The 24,958-nt window shown below is 50.0% G+C and overlaps 1 protein-coding gene across 4 annotated transcripts in view; it reads left to right on the top strand.

The window, feature by feature from the left end:
* Positions 1 to 24,958, top strand: part of LOC124018478 (structural maintenance of chromosomes protein 2-like) — a 65,069-nt gene that overhangs the window by 17,203 nt on the left and 22,908 nt on the right. For all 4 annotated transcript variants that reach the window (XM_046333807.1, XM_046333808.1, XM_046333809.1 and 1 more), the window contains exons 12-18: positions 4,785 to 4,902; positions 12,338 to 12,476; positions 12,930 to 13,049; positions 14,130 to 14,334; positions 17,949 to 18,084; positions 22,299 to 22,423; positions 24,147 to 24,211. In XM_046333807.1, coding sequence (XP_046189763.1) covers positions 4,785 to 4,902; positions 12,338 to 12,476; positions 12,930 to 13,049; positions 14,130 to 14,334; positions 17,949 to 18,084; positions 22,299 to 22,423; positions 24,147 to 24,211 — 908 coding nt within the window. The remainder of the gene's footprint in view (positions 1 to 4,784; positions 4,903 to 12,337; positions 12,477 to 12,929; positions 13,050 to 14,129; positions 14,335 to 17,948; positions 18,085 to 22,298; positions 22,424 to 24,146; positions 24,212 to 24,958) is intronic.

Raw genomic sequence — 24,958 nt, 5'->3', positions numbered from 1 at the left:
GAAACTACAGTACCAAGGTAGAGGAGGAGGAGGAACTAGAGGCTGATATGGGGAGGCTACAGTACCAAGGTAGAGGAGGAGGAACTAGAGGCTGATATGGGGAAACTACAGTACCAAGGTAGAGGAACTAGAGGCTGATATGGAGAAACTACAGTACCAAGGTAGAGGAGGAGGGACTAGAGGCTGATATGGGGAAACTACAGTAACAAGGTAGAGGAGGAGGAGAAGGAGGAGGGACTAGAGGCTGATATGGGGAAACTACAGTACCAAGGTAGAGGAGGAGGGACTAGAGGCTGATATGGGGAAACTACAGTACCAAGGTAGAGGAGGAACTAGAGGCTGATATGGGGAAACTACAGTACCAAGGTAGAGGAACTAGAGGCTGATATGGAGAAACTACAGTGCCAAGGTAGAGGAGGAGGAGGAGGAACTAGAGGCTGATATGGGGAAACTACAGTACCAAGGTAGAGGAGGAGGAGGAGGGACTAGAGGCTGATATGGGGAAACTACAGTACCAAGGTAGAGGAGGAGGAGGAACTAGAGGCTGATATGGGGAAACTACAGTACCAAGGTAGAGGAGGAGGAGGAGGAACTAGAGGCTGATATGGAGAAACTACAGTACCAAGGTAGAGGAGGAGGAGGAACTAGAGGCTGATATGGGGGAAACTACAGTACCAAGGTAGAGGAGGAGGAGGAACTAGAGGCTGATATGGGGAGACTACAGTACCAAGGTAGAGGAGGAGGAGGAGGAGGAACTAGAGGCTGATATGGGGAGACTACAGTACCAAGGTAGAGGAGGAGGAGGAGGAGGAGGAACTAGAGGCTGATATGGGGAGACTACAGTACCAAGGTAGAGGAGGAGGAGGAACTAGAGGCTGATATGGGGGAAACTACAGTACCAAGGTAGAGGAGGAGGAGGAACTAGAGGCTGATATGGGGAAACTACAGTACCAAGGTAGAGGAGGAGGAGGAACTAGAGGCTGATATGGGGAAACTACAGTACCAAGGTAGAGGAGGAGGAGGAACTAGAGGCTGATATGGGGAAACTACAGTACCAAGGTAGAGGAGGAGGAGGAGGAGGAACTAGAGGCTGATATGGGGAAACTACAGTACCAAGGTAGAGGAGGAGGAGGAACTAGAGGCTGATATGGGGAAACTACAGTACCAAGGTAGAGGAGGAGGAACTAGAGGCTGATATGGAGAAACTACAGTACCAAGGTAGAGGAGGAGGAACTAGAGGCTGATATGGGGAAACTACAGTACCAAGGTAGAGGAGGAGGAGGAAGGAACTAGAGGCTGATATGGGGGAAACTACAGTACCAAGGTAGAGGAGGAGGAACTAGAGGCTGATATGGAGAAACTACAGTACCAAGGTAGAGGAGGAGGAACTAGAGGCTGATATGGGGAAACTACAGTACCAAGGTAGAGGAGGAGGAGGAACTAGAGGCTGATATGGGGAAACTACAGTACCAAGGTAGAGAGAGGAGGAGGAACTAGAGGCTGATATGGGGAAACTACAGTACCAAGGTAGAGGAGGAGGAGGAACTAGAGGCTGATATGGGGAACTACAGTACCAAGGTAGAGGAGGAGGAACTAGAGGCTGATATGGGGAAACTACAGTACCAAGGTAGAGGAACTAGAGGCTGATATGGAGAAACTACAGTACCAAGGTAGAGGAGGAGGGACTAGAGGCTGATATGGGGAAACTACAGTAACAAGGTAGAGGAGGGAGGAGGAGGGACTAGAGGCTGATATGGGGAAACTACAGTACCAAGGTAGAGGAGGAGGGACTAGAGGCTGATATGGGGAAACTACAGTACCAAGGTAGAGGAGGAACTAGAGGCTGATATGGGGAAACTACAGTACCAAGGTAGAGGAACTAGAGGCTGATATGGAGAAACTACAGTGCCAAGGTAGAGGAGGAGGAGGAGGAACTAGAGGCTGATATGGGGAAACTACAGTACCAAGGTAGAGGAGGAGGAGGAGGGACTAGAGGCTGATATGGGGAAACTACAGTACCAAGGTAGAGGAGGAGGAGGAACTAGAGGCTGATATGGGGAAACTACAGTACCAAGGTAGAGGAGGAGGAGGAGGAGGAACTAGAGGCTGATATGGAGAAACTACAGTACCAAGGTAGAGGAGGAGGAGGAACTAGAGGCTGATATGGGGAAACTACAGTACCAAGGTAGAGGAGGAGGAGGAACTAGAGGCTGATATGGGGAGACTACAGTACCAAGGTAGAGGAGGAACAGGAGGAGGAGGAACTAGAGGCTGATATGGGGAGACTACAGTACCAAGGTAGAGGAGGAGGAGGAGGAGGAGGAACTAGAGGCTGATATGGGGAGACTACAGTACCAAGGTAGAGGAGGAGGAACTAGAGGCTGATATGGGGAAACTACAGTACCAAGGTAGAGGAGGAGGAGGAACTAGAGGCTGATATGGGGAGACTACAGTACCAAGGTAGAGGAGGAACAGGAGGAGGAGGAACTAGAGGCTGATATGGGGAGACTACAGTACCAAGGTAGAGGAGGAGGAGGAGGAGGAGGAACTAGAGGCTGATATGGGGAGACTACAGTACCAAGGTAGAGGAGGAGGAACTAGAGGCTGATATGGAGAAACTACAGTACCAAGGTAGAGGAGGAGGAACTAGAGGCTGATATGGGGAAACTACAGTACCAAGGTAGAGGAGGAGGAGGAGGAACTAGAGGCTGATATGGGGAGACTACAGTACCAAGGTAGAGGAGGAGGAGGAACTAGAGGCTGATATGGGGAGACTACAGTACCAAGGTAGAGGAGGAGGAGGAGGAACTAGAGGCTGATATGGGGAGACTACAGTACCAAGGTAGAGGAGGAGGAGGAGGAGGAGGAACTAGAGGCTGATATGGGGAGACTACAGTACCAAGGTAGAGGAGGAGGAGGAGGAGGAACTAGAGGCTGATATGGGGAAACTACAGTACCAAGGTAGAGGAGGAGGAGGAGGAGGAACTAGAGGCTGATATGGGGAAACTACAGTACCAAGGTAGAGGAACTAGAGGCTGATATGGAGAAACTACAGTACCAAGGTAGAGGAGGAGGGACTAGAGGCTGATATGGGGAAACTACAGTACCAAGGTAGAGGAGGAGGAGGAGGAACTAGAGGCTGATATGGGGAAACTACAGTACCAAGGTAGAGGAGGAGGGACTAGAGGCTGATATGGGGAAACTACAGTACCAAGGTAGAGGAGGAGGGACTAGAGGCTGATATGGGGAAACTACAGTACCAAGGTAGAGGAGGAACTAGAGGCTGATATGGGGAAACTACAGTACCAAGGTAGAGGAGGAGGAGGAACTAGAGGCTGATATGGGGAAACTACAGTACCAAGGTAGAGGAGGAGGAGGAGGAACTAGAGGCTGATATGGGGAAACTACAGTACCAAGGTAGAGGAGGAGGAGGAGGGACTAGAGGCTGATATGGGGAAACTACAGTACCAAGGTAGAGGAGGAGGAGGAACTAGAGGCTGATATGGGGAAACTACAGTACCAAGGTAGAGGAGGAGGAGGAGGAACTAGAGGCTGATATGGGGAAACTACAGTACCAAGGTAGAGGAGGAGGAGGAGGAGGAACTAGAGGCTGATATGGAGAAACTACAGTACCAAGGTAGAGGAGGAGGAGGAACTAGAGGCTGATATGGGGAGACTACAGTACCAAGGTAGAGGAGGAACAGGAGGAGGAGGAACTAGAGGCTGATATGGGGAGTCTACAGTACCAAGGTAGAGGAGGAGGAGGAGGAGGAACTAGAGGCTGATATGGGGAGACTACAGTACCAAGGTAGAGGAGGAGGAACTAGAGGCTGATATGGGGAAACTACAGTACCAAGGTAGAGGAGGAGGAACTAGAGGCTGATATGGGGAGACTACAGTACCAAGGTAGAGGAGGAGGAACTAGAGGCTGATATGGAGAAACTACAGTACCAAGGTAGAGGAGGAGGAACTAGAGGCTGATATGGGGAAACTACAGTACCAAGGTAGAGGAGGAAGAGGAGGAGGAGGAACTAGAGGCTGATATGGGGAGACTACAGTACCAAGGTAGAGGAGGAGGAGGAGGAACTAGAGGCTGATATGGGGAGACTACAGTACCAAGGTAGAGGAGGAGGAGGAGGAGGAACTAGAGGCTGATATGGGGAGACTACAGTACCAAGGTAGAGGAGGAGGAGGAGGAGGAGGAACTAGAGGCTGATATGGGGAAACTACAGTACCAAGGTAGAGGAGGAGGAGGAGGAGGAACTAGAGGCTGATATGGGGGAGGCTACAGTACCAAGGTAGAGGAGGAGGAACTAGAGGCTGATATGGGGAGACTACAGTACCAAGGTAGAGGAGGAGGAGGAGGAGGAGGAACTAGAGGCTGATATGGGGAGACTACAGTACCAAGGTAGAGGAGGAGGAGGAACTAGAGGCTGATATGGGGAGACTACAGTACCAAGGTAGAGGAGGAGGAGGAACTAGAGGCTGATATGGGGAGACTACAGTACCAAGGTAGAGGAACTAGAGGCTGATATGGGGAGGCTACAGTACCAAGGTAGAGGAGGAGGAGGAGGAACTAGAGGCTGATATGGGGAAACTACAGTACCAAGGTAGAGGAGGAGGAGGAGGAACTAGAGGCTGATATGGGGAAACTACAGTACCAAGGTAGAGGAGGAGGAGGAGGAGGAGGAACTAGAGGCTGATATGGGGAAACTACAGGACCAAGGTAGAGGAGGAGGAGGAGGGGGGAGGCTGGTGTTGACATCTGATGTGTTGTTTATCAGATGGGAAGGAGGAGGTTCTTCTGGACAGGAAGAGACAGCTGAACCGTGAGGTCACCACCCTCAGAAATACCCACGAGAGTCTGATGTCCCGCTTCCCGAACCTACGCTTCGACTACAGGTACGCCGTGTGTGGGGTCACCCAGCTCAGAGAGACGACACCTCCGCGTGCTCCTCTCCTCTCCTGTGGCGTTCAACCTCAGCAATGAAAAATCTTCCCCTTGCTAACTTGATTATTGATGTCATATTTACATGCGAGTCATTTAGCAGACTCTCTTATCCAGAGAGACTGACAGTAGGGAGTCATTTAGCAGACTCTCTTATCCAGAGAGACTGACAGTAGGGAGTCATTTAGCAGACTCTCTTATCCAGAGAGACTGACAGTAGGGAGTCATTTAGCAGACTCTCTTATCCAGAGAGACTGACAGTAGGGAGTCATTTAGCAGACTCTTATCCAGAGAGACTGACAGTAGGGAGTCATTTAGCAGACTCTCTTATCCAGAGAGACTGACAGTAGGGAGTCATTTAGCAGACTCTCTTATCCAGAGAGACTGACAGTAGGGAGTCATTTAGCAGACTCTCTTATCCAGAGACTGTATCTTCAGATCGCTAGGTGGGACAACCACATCTCAGTCATCGCTACTTTATTGAAGACAAAATAAACCGACTATCAGCAACATCAGTGCTAGTAGGGAAAGAAGATTTAATTTGTTTGTCCCTGTCTCTCTGTTGGTCTCGGTCTCTCTGTCTGTCTCTGTCTCCCTCATAGTGTCTCCTAGCTAACCTGATAACAGTCAGTATCTCTGTCTCCCTCATAGTGTCTCCTAGCTAACCTGATAACAGTCAGTATCTCTGTCTCCCTCATAGTGTCTCCTAGCTAACCTGATAACAGTCAGTATCTCTGTCTCCCTCATAGTGTCTCCTAGCTAACCTGATAACAGTCAGTATCTCTGTCTCCCTCATAGTGTCTCCTAGCTAACCTGATAACAGTCAGTATCTCTGTCTCCCTCATAGTGTCTCCTAGCTAACCTGATAACAGTGAGTATCTCTGTCTCCCTCAGTGTCTCCTAGCTAACCTGATTAGTCAGTATCTCTGTCTCCCTCATAGTGTCTCCTAGCTAACCTGATAACAGTCAGTATCTCTGTCTCCCTCATAGTGTCTCCTAGCTAACCTGATAACAGTCAGTATCTCTGTCTCCCTCATAGTGTCTCCTAGCTAACCTGATAACAGTCAGTATCTCTGTCTCCCTCAGTGTCTCCTAGCTAACCTGATAACAGTCAGTATCTCTGTCTCCCTCATAGTGTCTCCTAGCTAACCTGATAACAGTCAGTATCTCTGTCTCCCTCATAGTGTCTCCTAGCTAACCTGATGACAGTCAGTATCTCTGTCTCCCTCATAGTGACCCAGAACGGGGCTGGGACCGTAGCAGAGTTAAGGGTCTCCTAGCTAACCTGATTACAGTCAGTATCTCTGTCTCCCTCATAGTGACCCAGAACGGGACTGGGACCGTAGCAGAGTTAAGGGGCTCCTAGCTAACCTGATAACAGTCAGTATCTCTGTCTCCCTCATAGTGACCCAGAACGGGACTGGGACCGTAGCAGAGTTAAGGGTCTCCTAGCTAACCTGATAACAGTCAGTATCTCTGTCTCCCTCATAGTGTCTCCTAGCTAACCTGATGACAGTCAGTATCTCTGTCTCCCTCATAGTGTCTCCTAGCTAACCTGATGACAGTCAGTATCTCTGTCTCCCTCATAGTGTCTCCTAGCTAACCTGATTACAGTCAGTATCTCTGTCTCCCTCATTTTTTGCTACCTGACAACTTTACGGGTTTCACTTTTTAATTACCGTTCATATATTTATTTTTTCCTCGACTTTTTCACTCCGGACGCTTTATCTGGACACGATTCGTCAGGACCTCCAACAGCCGAAGCTAAGTAGTAACATTAACATGATGCCTTCTAATTGCAGCCGCTGTGCTCGCCTTACGGCGAGGATAGCTGTACTGCAAGCCCAGCTTCAGACGCAATCGTTAGGCAAGGGTAATTTCAGTGTAGGAAAGGATGAAACAGCGTCTGTGCCACCAGTAAGTACAGATAGTAGTATAAATCCCCTGGCACAGTCCCCGCAGCCGGACAACTTTCTCACGGTTTCTGGAAGGAAATGCTGTAGGAACGCTCAACCGGTGTCGCTCATTCAGCAGACAGAAACTTTCAACCGGTTCTCCCCATTAAGCAGCGGGTCGGTGTCAGAGGCCGAGTCTTCTCTGGTCTCTACTCCTCCCGTTACGGGGTCTGAGACGCCGAAGCTTCCCACCATTAGCTCTGACAAATTGAAAACTCTAGTCATTGGCGACTCCATTACCCGCAGTATTAGACTTAAAGCGAATCATCCAGCGATCATACACTGTTTACCCGGGGCAGGGCTACCGACGTTAAGGCTAATCTGAAGATGGTGCTGGCTAAAGCTAAAACTGGCGAGTGTAGAGAGTATAGAGATATTGTTATCCACGTCGGCACCAACGATGTTAGGATGAAACAGTCAGAGATCACCAAGCGCAACATAGCTTCTGCGTGCATATCAGCTAGAAAGATGTGTCGGCATCGAGTAATTGTCTCTGGCCCCCTCCCAGTTAGGGAGTGATGAGCTCTACAGCAGAGTCTCACAACTCAATCGCTGGTTGAAAACTGTTTTCTGCCCCTCCCAAAAGATAGAATTTGTAGATAATTGGCCCTCTTTCTGGGACTCGCCCACAAACAGGACCAAGCCTGACCTGCTGAGGAGTGACGGACTCCATCCTAGCTGGAGGGTGCTCTCATCTTATCTGCCAACATAGACAGGGCTCTAACTCCTCTAGCTCCACAATGAAATAGGGTGCAGGCCAGGCAGCAGGCTATTAGCCAGCCTGCCAGCATAGTGGAGTCTGCCACTAGCATAGTTAGTGTAGTCAGCTCAGCTATCACCATTGAGACCGTGTCTGTGCCTCGACCTGGGTTGGGCAAAACTAAACATGGCGGTGTTCGCCTTAGCAATCTCACTAGGATAAAGACCACCTCCATTCCTGTCATTACTGAAAGAGATCATGATACCTCACATCTCAAAATAGGGCTACTTAATGTTAGATCCCTTACTTCAAAGGCAATTATAGTCAATGAACTAATCACTGATCATAATCTTGATGTGATTGGCCTGACTGAAACATGGCTTAAGCCTGATGAATTTACTGTGTTAAATGAGGCCTCACCTCCTGGCTACACTAGTGACCATATCCCCGTGCATCCCGCAAGGCGGAGGTGTTGCTAACATTTACGATAGCAAATTTCAATTTACAAAAAAAAAAAAATGACGTTTTCGTCTTTTGAGCTTCTAGTCATGAAATCTATGCAGCCTACTCAATCACTTTTTATAGCTACTGTTTACAGGCCTCCTGGGCCATATACAGCGTTTCTCACTGAGTTCCCTGAATTCCTATCAGACCTTGTAGTCATTGCAGATAATATTCTAATCTTTGGTGACTTTAATATTCACATGGAAAAGTCCACAGACCCACTCCAAAAGGCTTTTGGAGCCATCATCGACTCAGTGGGTTTTGTCCAACATGTCTCTGGACCCACTCACTCTCACAGTCATACGCTGGACCTAGTTTTGTCCCATGGAATAAATGTTGTGGATCTTAATGTTTTCCTCATAATCCTGGACTATCAGACCACCATTTTATTACGTTTGCAATTGCAACAAATAATCTGCTCAGACCCCAACCAAGGAACATCAAAAGTCGTGCTATAAATTCACAGACAACACAAAGATTCCTTGATGCCCTTCCAGACTCCCTCTGCCTACCCAAGGACGCCAGAGGACAAAATCCGTTAACCACCTAACTGAGGATCTCAATTTAACCTTGCGCAATACCCTAGATGCAGTTGCACCCCTAAAAACTAAAAAAATGTCTCATAAGAAACTAGCTCCATGGTACACAGAAAATACCCGAGCTCTGAAGCAAGCTTCAGAAAATTGGAACGGAAATGGCGCCACACCAAACTGGAAGTCTTCCGACTAGCTTGGAAGGATGGTACCGTGCAGTACCGAAGAGCCCTTACTGCTGCTCGATCGTCCTATTTTTCTAACTTAATTGAGGAAAATAAGAACAATCCGAAATTCCTTTTTGATACTGTGGCAAAGCTAACTAAAAAGCAGCATTCCCCAAGAGAGGATGACTTGCACTTTAGCAGTGATAAATTCATGAACTTCTTTGAGGAAAAGATTATGATTATTAGAAAGCAAATTACGGACTCCTCTTTAAACCTGCGTATTCCTCCAAACCTCAGTTGTCCTGAGTCTGCACAACTCTGCCAGGACCTAGGATCAAGAGAGACGCTCAAGTGTTTTAGTACTATATCTCTTGACACAATGATGAAAATAATCATGGCCTCTAAACCTTCAAGCTGTATACTGGACCCTATTCCAACTAAACTACTGAAAGAGCTGCTTCCTGTGCTTGGCCCTCCTATGTTGAACATAATAAACGGCTCTCTATCCACTGGATGTGTACCAAACTCACTAAAAGTGGCAGTAATAAAGCCTCTCTTGAAAAAGCCAAACCTTGACCCAGAAAATATAAAAAACTATCGGCCTATATCGAATCTTCCATTCCTCTCAAAGATTTTAGAGAAGGCTGTTGCGCAGCAACTCACTGCCTTCCTGAAGACAAACAATGTATACGAAATGCTTCAGTCTGGTTTTAGACCCCATCATAGCACTGAGACGGCACTTGTGAAGGTGGTAAATGACATTTTGATGGCATCGGACCGAGGCTCTGCATCTGTCCTCGTGCTCCTAGACCTTAGTGCTGCTTTTGATACCATCGATCACCACATTCTTTTGGAGAGATTGGAAACCCAAATTGGTCTACACGGACATGTTCTGGCCTGGTTTAGGTCTTATCTGTCGGAAAGATATCAGTTTGTCTCTGTGAATGGTTTGTCCTCTGACAAATCAACTGTACATTTCGGTGTTCCTCAAGGTTCTGTTTTAGGACCACTATTGTTTTCACTATATATTTTACCTCTTGGGGATGTTATTCGAAAACATAATGTAAACTTTCACTGCTATGCGGATGACACACAGCTGTACATTTCAATGAAACATGGTGAAGCACCAAAATTGCCCTCGCTAGAAGCATGTGTTTCAGACATAAGGAAGTGGATGGCTGCAAACTTTCTACTATTAAACTCGGACAAAACAGAGATGCTTGTTCTAGGTCCCAAGAAACAAAGAGATCTTCTGTTGAATCTGACAATTAATCTTAATGGTTGTACAGTCGTCTCAAATAAAACTGTGAAGGACCTCGGCGTTACTCTGGACCCTGATCTCTCTTTTGAAGAACATATCAAGACCATTTCGAGGACAGCTTTTTCCATCTACGTAACATTGCAAAAATCAGAAACTTTCTGTCCAAAAATGATGCAGAAAAATTAATCCATGCTTTTGTCACTTCTAGGTTAGACTACTGCAATGCTCTATTTTCCGGCTACCCGGATAAAGCACTAAATAAACTTCAGTTAGTGCTAAATACGGCTGCTAGAATCCTGACTAGAACCAAAAAATTTGATCATATTACTCCAGTGCTAGCCTCTCTACACTGGCTTCCTGTCAAAGCAAGGGCTGATTTCAAGGTTTTACTGCTAACCTACAAAGCATTACATGGGCTTGCTCCTACCTACCTCTCTGATTTGGTCCTGCCGTACATACCTATACGTACGCTACGGTCACAAGACGCAGGCCTCCTAATTGTCCCTAGAATTTCTAAGCAAACAGCTGGAGGCAGGGCTTTCTCCTATAGAGCTCCATTTTTATGGAACGGTCTGCCTACCCATGTCAGAGACGCAAACTCGGTCTCAACCTTTAAGTCTTTACTGAAGACTCATCTCTTCAGTGGGTCATATGATTGAGTGTAGTCTGGCCCAGGAGTGGGAAGGTGAACGGAAAGGCTCTGGAGCAACGAACCGCCCTTGCTGTCTCTGCCTGGCCGGTTCCCCGTTTTCCACTGGGATTCTCTGCCTCTAACCCTGTTACGGGGGCTGAGTCACTGGCTTGCTGGGGCTCTCTCGTGCCGTCCCTGGGGGGATGCGTCACCTGGGTGGGTTGATTCACTGTTGTGGTCGGCCTGTCTGGGTTCCCCCCACCCCTTGGGTTGTACCGTGTCGGAGATCTTTGTGGGCTATACTCGGCCTTGTCTCAGGATGGTAAGTTGGTGGTTGAAGATTTCCCTCTAGTGGTGTGGGGGCTGTGCTTTGGCAAAGTGGGTGGGGTTATATCCTTCCTGTTTGGCCCTGTCCGGGGGTGTCCTCGGATGGGGCCACAGTGTCTCCTGACCCCTCCTGTCTCAGCCTCCAGTATTTATGCTGCAGTAGTTTATGTGTCGGGGGCTAGGGTCAGTTTGTTTATCTGGAGTACTTCTCCTGTCCTATTCGGTGTCCTGTGTAAATCTAAGTGTGCGTTCTCTAATTCTCTCCTTCTCTCTTTCTTTCTCTCTCTCGGAGGACCTGAGCCCTAGAACCATGCCCCAGGACTACCTGACATGATGACTCCTTGCTGTCCCCAGTCCACCTGGCCATGCTGCTGCTCCAGTTTCAACTGGCCTGGGCCCTAGGACCATGTCCCAGGACTACCTGACATGAGGACTCCTTGCTGTCCCCAGTCCACCTGGCCATGCTCCTGCTCCAGTTTCAACTGTTCTGCCTTACTATTATTCAACCATGCTGGTCATTTATGAACATTTGAACATCTTGGCCACGTTCTGTTATAATCTCCACCTGGCACAGCCAGAAGAGGACTAGCCACCCCACATATGCTCTCTCTAATTCTCTCTTTCTTTCTCTCTCTCGGAGGACCTGAGCCCTAGGACCGTGCCCCAGGACTACCTGACATGATGGCTCCTTGCTGTCCCCAGTCCATCTGACTGTGCTGCATAGCCCGGTTCCTCTCTAGGTTTCTTCCTAGGTTTTGGCCTTTCTAGGGAGTTTTTCCTAGCCACCGTGCTTTTACACCTGCATTGTTTGCTGTTTGGGGTTTTAGGCTGGGTTTCTGTACAGCACTTTGAGATATCAGCTGATGTACGAAGGGCTATATAAATAAATTTGATTTGATTTTGATTTGATAGTGTCTCCTAGCTAACCTGATGACAGTCAGTATCTCTGTCTCCTAGCTAACCTGATGACAGTCAGTATCTCTGTCTCCCTCATAGTGTCTCCTAGCTAACCTGATTACAGTCAGTATCTCTGTCTCCCTCATAGTGTCTCCTAGCTAACCTGATTACAGTCAGTATCTCTGTCTCCCTCATAGTGTCTCCTAGCTAACCTGATTACAGTCAGTATCTCTGTCTCCTAGCTAACCTGATTACAGTCAGTATCTCTGTCTCCCTCATAGTGTCTCCTAGCTAACCTGATTAGTCAGTATCTCTGTCTCCCTCATAGTGACCCAGAACGGGGCTGGGACCGTAGCAGAGTTAAGGGTCTCCTAGCTAACCTGATTACAGTCAGTATCTCTGTCTCCCTCATAGTGACCCAGAACGGGGCTGGGACCGTAGCAGAGTTAAGGGTCTCCTAGCTAACCTGATAACAGTCAGTGATGTGTGCTACTCTACTGGACTGGAGGTGGTGGCTGGAGGGAAACTCTACAATGTTGTGGTGGACACTGAGGTTAGTGTATTCTGACTGTTCCTGACACAACGTTCACTGCAGAACACTTTATATCAAGGTTAACCGTTGCCGTGCTTTCACTGGTAGAGATGAAGTGTGTTTGCTACTGTCGTCATGACGATAGTTCTGTCCAGGAGCTTCTGGTTCTGTACTGGAATGTGAAAGGAGGGGCTTGGCTCCCATAACACTGTCTCTCTCTCTCTCTCTCTCGCTCTCTCTTGCTGTCTGTCTCTATCTCTCTTGCTGTCTGTCTCTATCTCTCTTGCTGTCTGTCTCTATCTCTCTTGCTGTCTGTCTCTATCTCTCTTGCTGTCTGTCTCTATCTCTCTTGCTGTCTGTCTCTCTCTCTTGCTGTCTGTCTCTCTCTCTTGCTGTCTGTCTCTCTCTCTTGCTGTCTGTCTCTCTCTCTTGCTGTCTGTCTCTGTCTCTCTCTGTCCCTGTCTCTCTCTCTAGGTGACAGGTAAGAAGTTGTTGGAGAAAGGAGAGCTGAAGCGTAGATACACCATCATCCCCCTCAACAAGATCTCTGCCAGGACACTTAATGACAGCGTGGTCAACACAGCCAAGAGTCTGGTGAGATACAACACTGTTAAGAGTAATTAAGTTCCCAGTGTTCATAAACTCAATTTGATTAACTTATTCAGCCTGATACCCAGAATGTGTAGGAAACTGGTTGTACTGAATCAGACGGAGGCTACAATGGTCAGGAATGTTTATTTATGAGAGCTCTGCCTAATCATTTCCCGGGTACATTGGTCTATATATCTCACGTTTCGTCATAAATGTCCCTCCTCCTCTCAGATACAATGGCAGCATAGTTCACAAGTCTTCTCCTACTCACACTGTCTGCCACCTGTTAAACAATCTATGACAAGCCCAAGGTCTCTCCCCTCCCTGGGTGGGGACAGGATGTCCTGTAAGGAATGTCAGTATAGCCCAAGGTCTCTCCTCTCCCTGGGACAGGATGTCCTGTAAGGAATGTCAGTATAGCCCAAGGTCTCCTCTCCCTGGGTGGAGACAGGATGTCCTGTAAGGAATGTCAGTATAGCCCAAGGTCTCTCCTCTCCCTGGGTGGGGACAGGATGTCCTGTAAGGAATGTCAGTATAGCCCAAGGTCTCTCCTCTCCCTGGGTGGGGACAGGATGTCCTGTAAGGAATGTCAGTATAGCCCAAGGTCTCTCCTCTCCCTGGGACAGGATGTCCTGTAAGGAATGTCAGTATAGCCCAAGGTCTCTCCTTTCCCTGGGTGGGGACAGGATGTCCTATAAGGAATGTCAGTATAGCCCAAGGTCTCTCCTCTCCCTGGGTGGAGACAGGATGTCCTATAAGGGACAGGATGTCCTATAAGGAACACAACATTCCATAACTACATTAGTTTCTAACAAGGAACAGACGGTCCTTGTTGTAATTGTTGACTAAAACTACACACGTTAAATTTAGTTTTATGATTTTAATAAGTTTCATACAATCATACAGGGTAGTAATTCTGTTTGTCATAGTTGTACGTTAAATGTATACATCATTTAGTCATTATTCATAAAAAAATCTCAGACGCACAAACAGACCAACACACACCTCACACCCTCTCTCTTGGTTGATTACGAGCCTCTCTCTCTCCTCTCTCTCTCTCTCTCTGTCTCTCTCCATCGGTAGGTTGGGGAGCAGAACGTCCATACAGCGCTGTCTCTGGTTGGCTATGAGGCAGACCTGAGGAAGGCCATGGAGTACGTGTTTGGTTCTACGTTGGTGTGTGATACATTAGACAACGCCAAGCGAGTGGCCTTCGACAAGAGAGTCATGACCAAGACTGTTACTCTGGGAGGAGACGTCTTCGATCCTCAGGGGACGCTGAGCGGAGGTGAGACACGACTCTGATGAAGACCGGTTCGCTTCTCTATACATGTTCTCTCTCTACCATCGTCTCGTTCTGTTCTCTTCCTATTCCCCTTTCTGTCTCTACCATCGTCTCGTTCTGTTCCCCCTCATATTCCCCTTTCTCTCTCTACCATCGTCTCGTTCTGTTCCCCCTCATATTCCCCTTTCTCTCTCTACCATCGTCTCGTTCTGTTCCCCCTCGTATTCCCCTTTCTCTCTCTACCATCGTCTCGTTCTGTTCTCTTCCTATTCCCCTTTCTCTCTCTACCATCGTCTCGTTCTGTTCCCCCTCATATTCCCCTTTCTCTCTCTACCATCGTCTCGTTCTGTTCTCTTCCTATTCCCCTTTCTCTCTCTACCATCGTCTCGTTCTGTTCTCTTCCTATTCCCCTTTCTCTCTCTACCATCGTCTCGTTCTGTTCTCTTCCTATTCCCCTTTCTGTCTCTACCATCGTCTCGTTCTGTTCCCCCTCATATTCCCCTTTCTGTCTCTACCATCGTCTCGTTCTGTTCCCCCTCATATTCCCCTTTCTCTCTCTACCATCGTCTCGTTCTGTTCTCTTCCTATTCCCCTTTCTGTCTCTACCATCGTCTCGTTCTGTTCTCTTTCTATTCCCCTTTCTCTCTCTACCATCGTCTCGTTCTGTTCTCTTCCTATTCCCCTTTCTGTCTCTACCATCGTCTCGTTCTGTTCTCTTTCTATTCCTCTTTCTCTCTCTACCATCGTCTCGTTCTGTTCCCCCTCATATTCCCCTTTCTCTCTCTACCATCGTCTCGTTCTGTTCTCTTCCTATTCCCCTTTCTCTCTCTACCATCGTCTCGTTCTGTTCTCTTCCTATTCCCCTTTCTCTCTCTACCATCGTCTCGTTCTGTTCTCTTCCTATTCCCCTTTCTGTCTCTACCATCGTCTCGTTCTGTTCCCCCTCATATTCCCCTTTCTCTCTCTACCATCGTCTCGTTCTGTTCTCTTCCTATTCCCCTTTCTGTCTCTACCATCGTCTCGTTCTGTTCTCTTCCTATTCCCCTTTCTCTCTCTACCATCGTCTCGTTCTGTTCTCTTCCTATTCCCCTTTCTCTCTCTACCATCGTCTCTTCCTATTCCCCTTTCTCTCTCTACCATCGTCTCTTCCTATTCCCCTTTCTCTCTCTACCATCGTCTCTTCCTATTCCCCTTTCTGTCTCTACCATCGTTCTGTTCTCTTTCTATTCCTCTTTCTCTCTCTACCATCGTCTCGTTCTGTTCCCCCTCATATTCCCCTTTCTCTCTCTACCATCGTCTCGTTCTGTTCTCTTCCTATTCCCCTTTCTCTCTCTACCATCGTCTCGTTCTGTTCTCTTCCTATTCCCCTTTCTCTCTCTACCATCGTTCTGTTCTCTTCATATTCCTCTTTCTGTCTCTACCATCGTCTCGTTCTGTTCTCTTCATATTCCCCTTTCTGTCTCTACCATCGTCTCGTTCTGTTCCCCCTCATATTCCCCTTTCTGTCTCTACCATCGTCTCGTTCTGTTCTCTTCCTATTCCCCTTTCTCTCTCTACCATCGTTCTGTTCTCTTCATATTCCTCTTTCTGTCTCTACCATCGTCTCGTTCTGTTCTCTTCATATTCCCCTTTCTGTCTCTACCATCGTCTCGTTCTGTTCCCCCTCATATTCCCCTTTCTCTCTCTACCATCGTTCTGTTCTCTTTCTATTCCTCTTTCTCTCTCTACCATCGTCTCGTTCTGTTCTCTTCCTATTCCCCTTTCTCTCTCTACCATCGTTCTGTTCTCTTCCTATTCCCCTTTCTCTCTCTACCATCGTCTCGTTCTGTTCTCTTCCTATTCCCCTTTCTCTCTCTACCATCGTCTCGTTCTGTTCCCCCTCATATTCCCCTTTCTCTCTCTACCATCGTCTCGTTCTGTTCCCCCTCATATTCCCCTTTCTCTCTCTACCATCGTTCTGTTCTCTTCCTATTCCCCTTTCTCTCTCTACCATCGTCTCGTTCTGTTCCCCCTCATATTCCCCTTTCTCTCTCTACCATCGTCTCGTTCTGTTCCCCCTCATATTCCCCTTTCTCTCTCTACCATCGTTCTGTTCTCTTCCTATTCCCCTTTCTGTCTCTACCATCGTCTCGTTCTGTTCCCCCTCATATTCCCCTTTCTCTCTCTACCATTGTCTCGTTCTCTTCATATTCCCCTTTCTCTCTCTACCATCGTCTCGTTCTGTTCTCTTCCTATTCCCCTTTCTCTCTCTACCATCGTCTCGTTCTGTTCTCTTCCTATTCCTCTTTCTCTCTCTACCATCGTCTCTTCCTATTCCCCTTTCTCTCTCTACCATCGTCTCGTTCTGTTCTCTTCCTATTCCTCTTTCTCTCTCTACCATCGTCTCTTCCTATTCCCCTTTCTGTCTCTACCATCGTTCTGTTCTCTTTCTATTCCCCTTTCTCTCTCTACCATCGTCTCGTTCTGTTCTCTTCCTATTCCCCTTTCTGTCTCTACCATCGTTCTGTTCTCTTTCTATTCCTCTTTCTCTCTCTACCATCGTCTCGTTCTGTTCTCTTCATATTCCCCTTTCTCTCTCTACCATCGTCTCGTTCTGTTCTCTTCATATTCCCCTTTCTCTCTCTACCATCGTCTCGTTCTGTTCCCCCTCATATTCCCCTTTCTCTCTCTACCATAGTCTCGTTCTGTTCTCTTCCTATTCCCCTTTCTCTCTCTACCATCGTCTCGTTCTGTTCTCTTCATATTCCCCTTTTCCTTTCCTCTCCCTCTAGGAGTCAGTCTGTCATGTGTCTCTCTCCCTCTAGGAGTCAGTCTGTCATGTGTCTCTCTCCCTCTAGGAGTCAGTCTGTCATGTGTCTCTCTCCCTCTAGGAGTCAGTCTGTGTTGTCCAGTCTGTCATGTGTCTCTCTCCCTCTAGGAGCCAGTCTGTCATGTGTCTCTCTCCCTCTAGGAGTCAGTCTGTCATGTGTCTCTCTCCCTCTAGGAGTCAGTCTGTCATGTGTCTCTCTCCCTCTAGGAGTCAGTCTGTGTTGTCCAGTCTGTCATGTGTCTCTCTCCCTCTAGGAGTCAGTCTGTCATGTGTCTCTCTCCCTCTAGGAGTCAGTCTGTGTTGTCCAGTCTGTCATGTGTCTCTCTCCCTCTAGGAGCCAGTCTGTCATGTGTCTCTCTCCCTCTAGGAGTCAGTCTGTCATGTGTCTCTCTCCCTCTAGGAGCCAGTCTGTCATGTGTCTCTCTCCCTCTAGGAGTCAGTCTGTCATGTGTCTCTCTCCCTCTAGGAGTCAGTCTGTGTTGTCCAGTCTGTCATGTGTCTCTCTCCCTCTAGGAGCCAGTCTGTCATGTGTCTCTCTCCCTCTAGGAGTCAGTCTGTCATGTGTCTCTCTCCCTCTAGGAGTCAGTCTGTCATGTGTCTCTCTCCCTCTAGGAGTCAGTCTGTGTTGTCCAGTCTGTCATGTGTCTCTCTCCCTCTAGGAGTCAGTCTGTCATGTGTCTCTCTCCCTCTAGGAGTCAGTCTGTCATGTGTCTCTCTCCCTCTAGGAGTCAGTCTGTGTTGTCCAGTCTGTCATGTGTGTCTCCTTCCCTCCTCGGTAATGTGGTGTTTATTCTCCGTCTCCCTGTAGGAGCCCGTTCCCAGTCGGCCTCCGTGTTGTCCAGTCTCCAGGAGCTGAGAGAGGTTCAGGACAGTCTGTCAGCCACAGAGACGGAGCTACAGGACCTGGACAAACAACTGTCTGGTCTCAAGGGGACGGCTGAGAGGTGGCTGCCCTGAAACATTTACGATGTAGCTTTAGGAATTCAGCAAATTCAATATTTCTGAAACATTTCTCTATATTTTCCTATATATTACCTCCCTCCTCTACCCTCTCTCTCTCCCTCCTCTACCCTCTCTCTCTCCCTCCTCTACCCTCTCTCTCTCCCTCCTCTACCCTCTCTCTCCCTCCTCTACCTCTCTCTCTCCCTCCTCTACCCTCTCTCTCTCCCTCCTCTACCCTCTCTCTCCCCTCCTCTACCCTCTCTCTCCCCCTCCTCTACCCTCTCTCTCTCCCCCTCCTCTACCCTCTCTCTCTCCCCTCCTCTACCCTCTCTCTCTCCCCCTCCTCTACCCTCTCTCTCTCCCCCTCCTCTACCCTCTCTCTCTCCCCCTCCTCTACCCTCTCTCTCTCCCCCCTCCTCTACCCTCTCTCCCTCCCCCTCCTCTACCCTCTCTCTCTCCCTCCCCCTCCTCTACCCTCTCTCTCTCCCTCCTCTACCCTCTCACCCCCCCTCCTCTACCCTCTCTCTCTCCCTCCTTCCTCTACCCTCTCTCTCTCCCTCCTTCCTCTACCCTCTCTCTCTCCCTCCTCTACCCTCTCTCTCTCTCCCTCCTCTACCCTCTCTCTCTCTCTCTCCCTCCTCTACCCTCTCTCTCTCTCCTCCTCTACCCTCTCTCTCTCCCTCCTCTACCCTCTCACCCTCCCTCCTCTACCCTCCTCTCACCCCCTCCCCCTCCTATACCCTCTCTCTCTCTCCCTCTACCCTCTCTCTCTCCCTCTACCCTCTCTCTCTCTCTCCCTCTACCCTCTCTCTCTCTCTCCCTCTACCCTCTCTCTCTCTCTCCCTCTACCCCCTCTCTCTCTCCCTCCTCTACCCTCTCTCTCTCTCTCCCTCCTCTACCCTCTCTCTCTCTCTCCCTCCCCCTCTCTCTCCCTCCTCTACCCTCTCTCTCCCTCCTCTACCCTCTCTCTCTCTCTCCCTCCTCTACCCTCTCTCTCTCTCTCTCCCTCCTCTACCCTCTCTCTCTCTCTCCCTCCTCTACCCTCTCTCTCTCTCTCCCTCCTCTACCCTCTCTCTCTCTCTCCCTCCTCTACCCTCTCTCTCTCTCTCCCTCCTCTACCCTCTCTCTCTCTCTCCCTCCTCTACCCTCTCTCTCTCTCTCCCTCCTCTCTCTCTCTCTCTCTCTCTCCCTCCTCTACCCTCCTCTCTCTCTCTCTCCCCTCCTCTACCTCTCTCTCTCTCTCTCCCCTCTACCCTCTCTCTCTCTCTCTCTCCCTCCTCTACCCTCTCTCTCTCTCCCTCCCTCTACCCTCCCCTCTCTCTCTCTCCCTCCTCTACCCTCCCCTCTCTCTCTCTCCCTCCTCTACCCTCCCCCTCTCTCTCTCCCTCCTCTACCCTCTCTCTCTCTCTCTCCCTCCTCTACCCTCTCTCTCTCTCTCTCCCTCCCCTCTACCCTCCCTCTCTCTCTCTCTCCCTCCTCTACCCTCCCTCTCTCTCTCTCTCCCTCCTCTACCCTCCCTCTCTCTCTCTCTCCCTCCCTCTACCCTCCCTCTCTCTCTCTCCCTCCTCTACCCTCCCTCTCTCTCTCTCTCTCCCCTCCTCTACTCTCCCTCCTCTACCCTCCCTCTCTCTCTCTCTCCCTCTCTCTACCCTCTCTCTCTCTCTCTCCCTCCTCTACCCTCTCTCTCTCTCCCTCCTCTACCCTCTCTCTCTCTCTCCCTCCTCTACCCTCTCTCTCTCTCTCCCTCCTCTACCCTCTCTCTCTCTCTCCCTCCTCTACCCTCTCTCTCTCTCTCCCTCCTCTACCCTCTCTCTCTCCTCCCTCCTCTACCCTCTCTCTCTCTCTCCCTCCTCTACCCTCTCTCTCTCTCCCTCCCTCTACCTCTCTCTCTCTCTCCCTCCTCTACCCTCTCTCTCTCTCTCCCTCTCTACCCTCTCTCTCTCTCTCCCTCCTCTACCCTCTCTCTCTCTCCCCTCCTCTACCCTCTCTCTCTCTCTCCCTCCTCTACCCTCTCTCTCTCTCTCCCTCCTCTACCCTCTCTCTCTCTCTCCCTCCTCTACCCTCTCTCTCTCTCTCTCCCTCCCCTCTACCTCTCTCTCTCTCTCCCTCCTCTACCCTCTCCCTACCCTCTCTCTCTCTCTCCCTCCCTCTCTCTCTCTCTCTCCCTCCTCTACTCTCTCTCTCTCTCTCCTCTACCCTCTCTCTCTCTCTCCTCTACCCTCTCTCTCTCTCTCTCTCCTCTACCCTCTCTCTCTCTCCCTCCTCTACCCTCTCTCTCTCTCTCCCTCCTCTACCCTCTCTCTCTCTCTCTCTCCCTCCTCTACCCTCTCTCTCTCTCTCTCTCCCTCCTCTACCCTCTCTCTCTCTCTCCCTCCTCTACCCTCTCTCTCTCTCTCTCTCTCTCCCTCCTCTACCCTCTCTCTCTCTCTCCCTCCTCTACCCTCTCCTACCCTCTCTCTCTCTCTCCCTCCTCTACTCTCTCTCTCTCTCTCCTCTACCCTCTCTCTCTCTCTCCTCTACCCTCTCTCCTCTACCCTCTCTCTCTCTCTCTCTCCCTCCTCTACCCTCTCTCTCTCTCTCTCCCTCCTCTACCCTCTCTCTCTCTCTCCTCTACCCTCTCTCTCTCTCTCCTCTACCCTCTCTCTCTCTCTCTCTCCTCTACCCTCTCTCTCTCTCTCTCTCCTCTACCCTCTCTCTCTCTCTCCCTCCTCTACCCTCTCTCTCTCTCTCTCTCCCTCCTCTACCCTCTCTCTCTCTCTCTCTCCCTCCTCTACCCTCTCTCTCTCTCTCCCTCCTCTACCCTCTCTCTCTCCTCTCTCTCTCTCCCTCCTCTACCCTCTCTCTCCCTCCTCTACCCTCTCTCTCTCTCTCCTCTCCCTCTCTCCTCTACCCTCTCTCTCTCTCTCTCCTCCTCTACCCTCTCTCTCTCTCTCTCCCTCCCTACCCCTCTCTCTCTCTCTCCCTCCTCTACCCTCTCTCTCTCTCTCTCTCCCTCCTCTACCTCTCTCTCTCTCTCTCTCTCCCTCTCTACCCTCTCTCTCCCTCCTCCCTACCCTCTCTCTCCCTCCCTCCTCTACCCTCTCTCTCCCTCCCTCCCTCTACCCTCTCTCTCTCTCTCTCTCCCTCTACCCTCTCTCTCTCTCTCTCTCCCTCTACCCTCTACCTCTCTCTCTCTCTCCCTCTACCCTCTCTCTCTCTCTCTCTCCCTCTACCCTCTCTCTCTCTCCCTCTACCCTCTCTCTCTCTCCCTCTACCCTCTCTCTCTCCCTCCTCTACCCTCTCTCTCCCTCCCTCCTCTACCCTCTCTCTCTCTCTCTCCCTCTACCCTCTCTCTCTCTCTCTCTCCCTCTACCCTCTCTCTCTCTCCCTCTACCCTCTCTCTCTCCCTCTACCCTCTCTCTCTCTCCCTCTACCCTCTCTCTCTCCCTCCTCTACCCTCTCTCTCTCCCTCCTCTACCTCTCTCTCTCCTCTCTACCCTCTCTCTCTCTCTCCCTCCTCTACCCTCTCTCTCTCTCTCTCTCCCTCCTCTACCCTCTCTCTCTCTCTCTCTCCCTCCCTCTCCCTCTCTCTCTCTCTCTCTCCCTCCTCTACCCTCTCTCTCTCTCTCTCCCTCCTCTACCCTCTCTCTCTCTCTCTCTCCCTCCTCTACCCTCTCTCTCTCTCTCTCTCCCTCCTCTACCCTCTCTCTCTCTCTCTCTCTCCCTCCTCTACCCTCTCTCTCTCTCTCTCTCTCCCTCCTCTACCCTCTCTCTCTCTCTCTCTCTCCCTCCTCTACCCTCTCTCTCTCTCTCTCTCTCCCTCCTCTACCTCTCTCTCTCTCTCTCCCTCCCTCTACCCTCTCTCTCTCTCTCTCTCCCTCCTCTACCCTCTCTCTCTCTCTCTCTCCCTCCTCTACCTCTCTCTCTCTCTCTCTCCCTCCTCTACCCTCTCTCTCTCTCTCTCTCCCTCCTCTACCCTCTCTCTCTCTCTCCCTCCTCTACCTCTCTCTCTCTCTCCCTCCTCTACCCTCTCTCTCTCTCTCCCTCCTCTACCCTCTCTCTCTCTCCCTCCTCTACCCTCTCTCTCTCTCTCTCCTCTACCCTCTCTCTCTCTCTCCCTCCTCTACCCTCTCTCTCTCTCTCCCTCCTCTACCCTCTCTCTCTCTCTCTCTCTCCTCTACCCTCTCTCTCTCTCCCTCCTCTACCCTCTCCCTCCTCTACCCTCTCCTCTCTCTAGGTATCGTTTGTTAAAGCAGCAGTTAGACATGAAGACAGAAGAGTTAGATATTCTCCAGGTTAAACTCCATCAGAGCTCCTTCCATAAACAACAGGAAGAACTGAAGATGTTACTGAAGACCATCGGTGAGCACACACATAGCAGCATAGCAGCTCTAGGACAACAGCTGGTAGGATACAGTGTGGACAGAACAGCTGGTAGGATACAGTGGGGACAGAACAGCTGGTAGGATACGGTGGGGACAGAACAGCTCTAGGACAACAGCTGGTAGGATACAGTGGGGACAGAACAGCTGGTAGGATACAGTGGGGACAGAACAGCTGGTAGGATACGGTGGGGACAGAACAGCTCTAGGACAACAGCTGGTAGGACAACAGCTGGTAGGATACAGTGGGGACAGAACAGCTGGTAGGATACGGTGGGGACAGAACAGCTCTAGGACAACAGCTGGTAGGACAACAGCTGGTAGGATACAGTGGGGACAGAACAGCTGGTAGGATACAGTGGGGACAGAACAGCTGGTAGGATACGGTGGGGACAGAACAGCTCTAGGACAACAGCTGGTAGGACAACAGCTGGTAGGATACGGTGTGGACAGAACAGCTGGTAGGATACGGTGGGGACAGAACAGCTGGTAGGATACAGTGGGGACAGAACAGCTGGTAGGATACGGTGTGGACAGAACAGCTGGTAGGATACAGTGGGGACAGAACAGCTGGTAGGATACAGTGGGGACAGAACAGCTGGTAGGATACAGTGGGGACAGAACAGCTGGTAGGATACAGTGGGGACAGAACAGCTGGTAGGATACAGTGTGGACAGAACAGCTGGTAGGATACAGTGGGGACAGAACAGCTCTAGGACAACAGCTGGTAGGATACAGTGTGGACAGAACAGCTCTAGGACAACAGCTGGTAGGATACAGTGGGGACAGAACAGCTGGTAGGATACAGTGGGGACAGAACAGCTGGTAGGATACAGTGGGGACAGAACAGCTGGTAGGATACAGTGGGGACAGAACAGCTGGTAGGATACAGTGGGGACAGAACAGCTGGTAGGATACAGTGGGGACAGAACAGCTCTAGCAGGTAGCCTGGTGGTTAGAGGAGGCAGGGTAGCCTGGTGGTTAGAGGAGGCAGGGTTGCCTGGTGGTTAGAGGAGGCAGGGTAGCCTGGTGGTTAGAGGAGGCAGGGTAGCCTGGTGGTTAGAGGAGGCAGGTGGCCTGGTGGTTAGAGGAGGCAGGTGGCCTGGTGGTTAGAGGAGGCAGGGTAGCCTGGTGGTTAGAGGAGGCAGGGTAGCCTGGTGGTTAGAGGAGGCAGGGTAGCCTGGTGGTTAGAGGAGGCAGGGTAGCCTGGTGGTTAGAGGAGGCAGGGTAGCCTGGTGGTTAGAGGAGGCAGGGTAGCCTGGTGGTTAGAGGAGGCAGGGTAGCCTGGTGGTTAGAGGAGGCAGGGTAGCCTGGTGGTTAGAGGAGGCAGGGTAGCCTGGTGGTTAGAGGAGGCAGGGTAGCCTGGTGGTTAGAGGAGGCAGGGTAGCCTGGTGGTTAGAGGAGGCAGGGTAGCCTGGTGGTTAGAGGAGGCAGGGTAGCCTGGTGGTTGTTATACTGTATCAATATTTACACCATTAAAGATGTTTCCACCTCCCATTTCTCACATAATTACATTTAACCAACACAGAACAGATCCCACCATGTCAAACAAACACATTTTATCCTTCTGCATTTTAAACTTCCTGTTAATACAGTATGACTCACATTAAGTGTGTGTGTGTGTGTGTGTGTGTGTGTGTGTGTGTGTGTGTGTGTGTGTGTGTGTGTGTGTGTGTGTGTGTGTGTGTGTGTGTGTGTCTCAGAGGAGTGTGAGGAGACCCTGCGCAGCAGTAAGGAGGTCCAGAAGAAGGCAGATGAGAAGTACAAGGTCAGATTATCCCCATTGGTCATATCTGGACCTATCAGGGGTCTCCTTTCAGGATCACATGACTTATTATCCCAATGGGTCATATCTGGACCTATCAGTGGTCTCCATTCAGGATTACATGCTACCAGAATTTTGCAACCCTACCCTGAGATAATGTATTTCACCCAGCAGACCTTTCTACCCCCCGCCCCCCTCCCCCTTCCAATTTAAAAATAAATATATTACAGAGTTTAATTTGGTTTAAGTGCCTTGCTCAACGGCACATCGGCTTGGGTATTTAAACCAGCGTCCTTTCGATGACTGGCCCCATGTTCTTAACCACTAGGCTACCTGGCGCCCTTATAAAGCCACTTGGTCATCCGTGCACAATTATTTTTTTCCCATATGAATGGGCCTCTGTCCTGGCTAAACCCTCTGTCCTGGCTAAACCCTCTGTCCTGGCTAAACCCTCTGTCCTGGCTCTGTTGATGTGGTGGTGTTGAACCCTCTGTTGATGTGGTGGTGTTAAACCCTCTGTTGATGTGGTGGTGTTGAACCCTCTGTTGATGTGGTGGTGTTGAACCCTCTGTTGATGTGGTGGTGTTGAACCCTCTGTTGATGTGGTGGTGTTAAACCCTCTGTTGATGTGGTGGTGTTAAACCCTCTGTTGATGTGGTGGTGTTAAACCCTCTGTTGATGTGGTGGTGTTGAACCCTCTGTTGATGTGGTGCTAAACCCTCTGTTGATGTGGTGGTGCTAAACCCTCTG

This window comes from Oncorhynchus gorbuscha, unplaced genomic scaffold (genome assembly GCF_021184085.1).
Source record: "Oncorhynchus gorbuscha isolate QuinsamMale2020 ecotype Even-year unplaced genomic scaffold, OgorEven_v1.0 Un_scaffold_528, whole genome shotgun sequence".
Taxonomy (NCBI): domain Eukaryota; kingdom Metazoa; phylum Chordata; class Actinopteri; order Salmoniformes; family Salmonidae; genus Oncorhynchus; species Oncorhynchus gorbuscha.
This window is presented reverse-complemented; position numbering and strand designations above follow the sequence as displayed.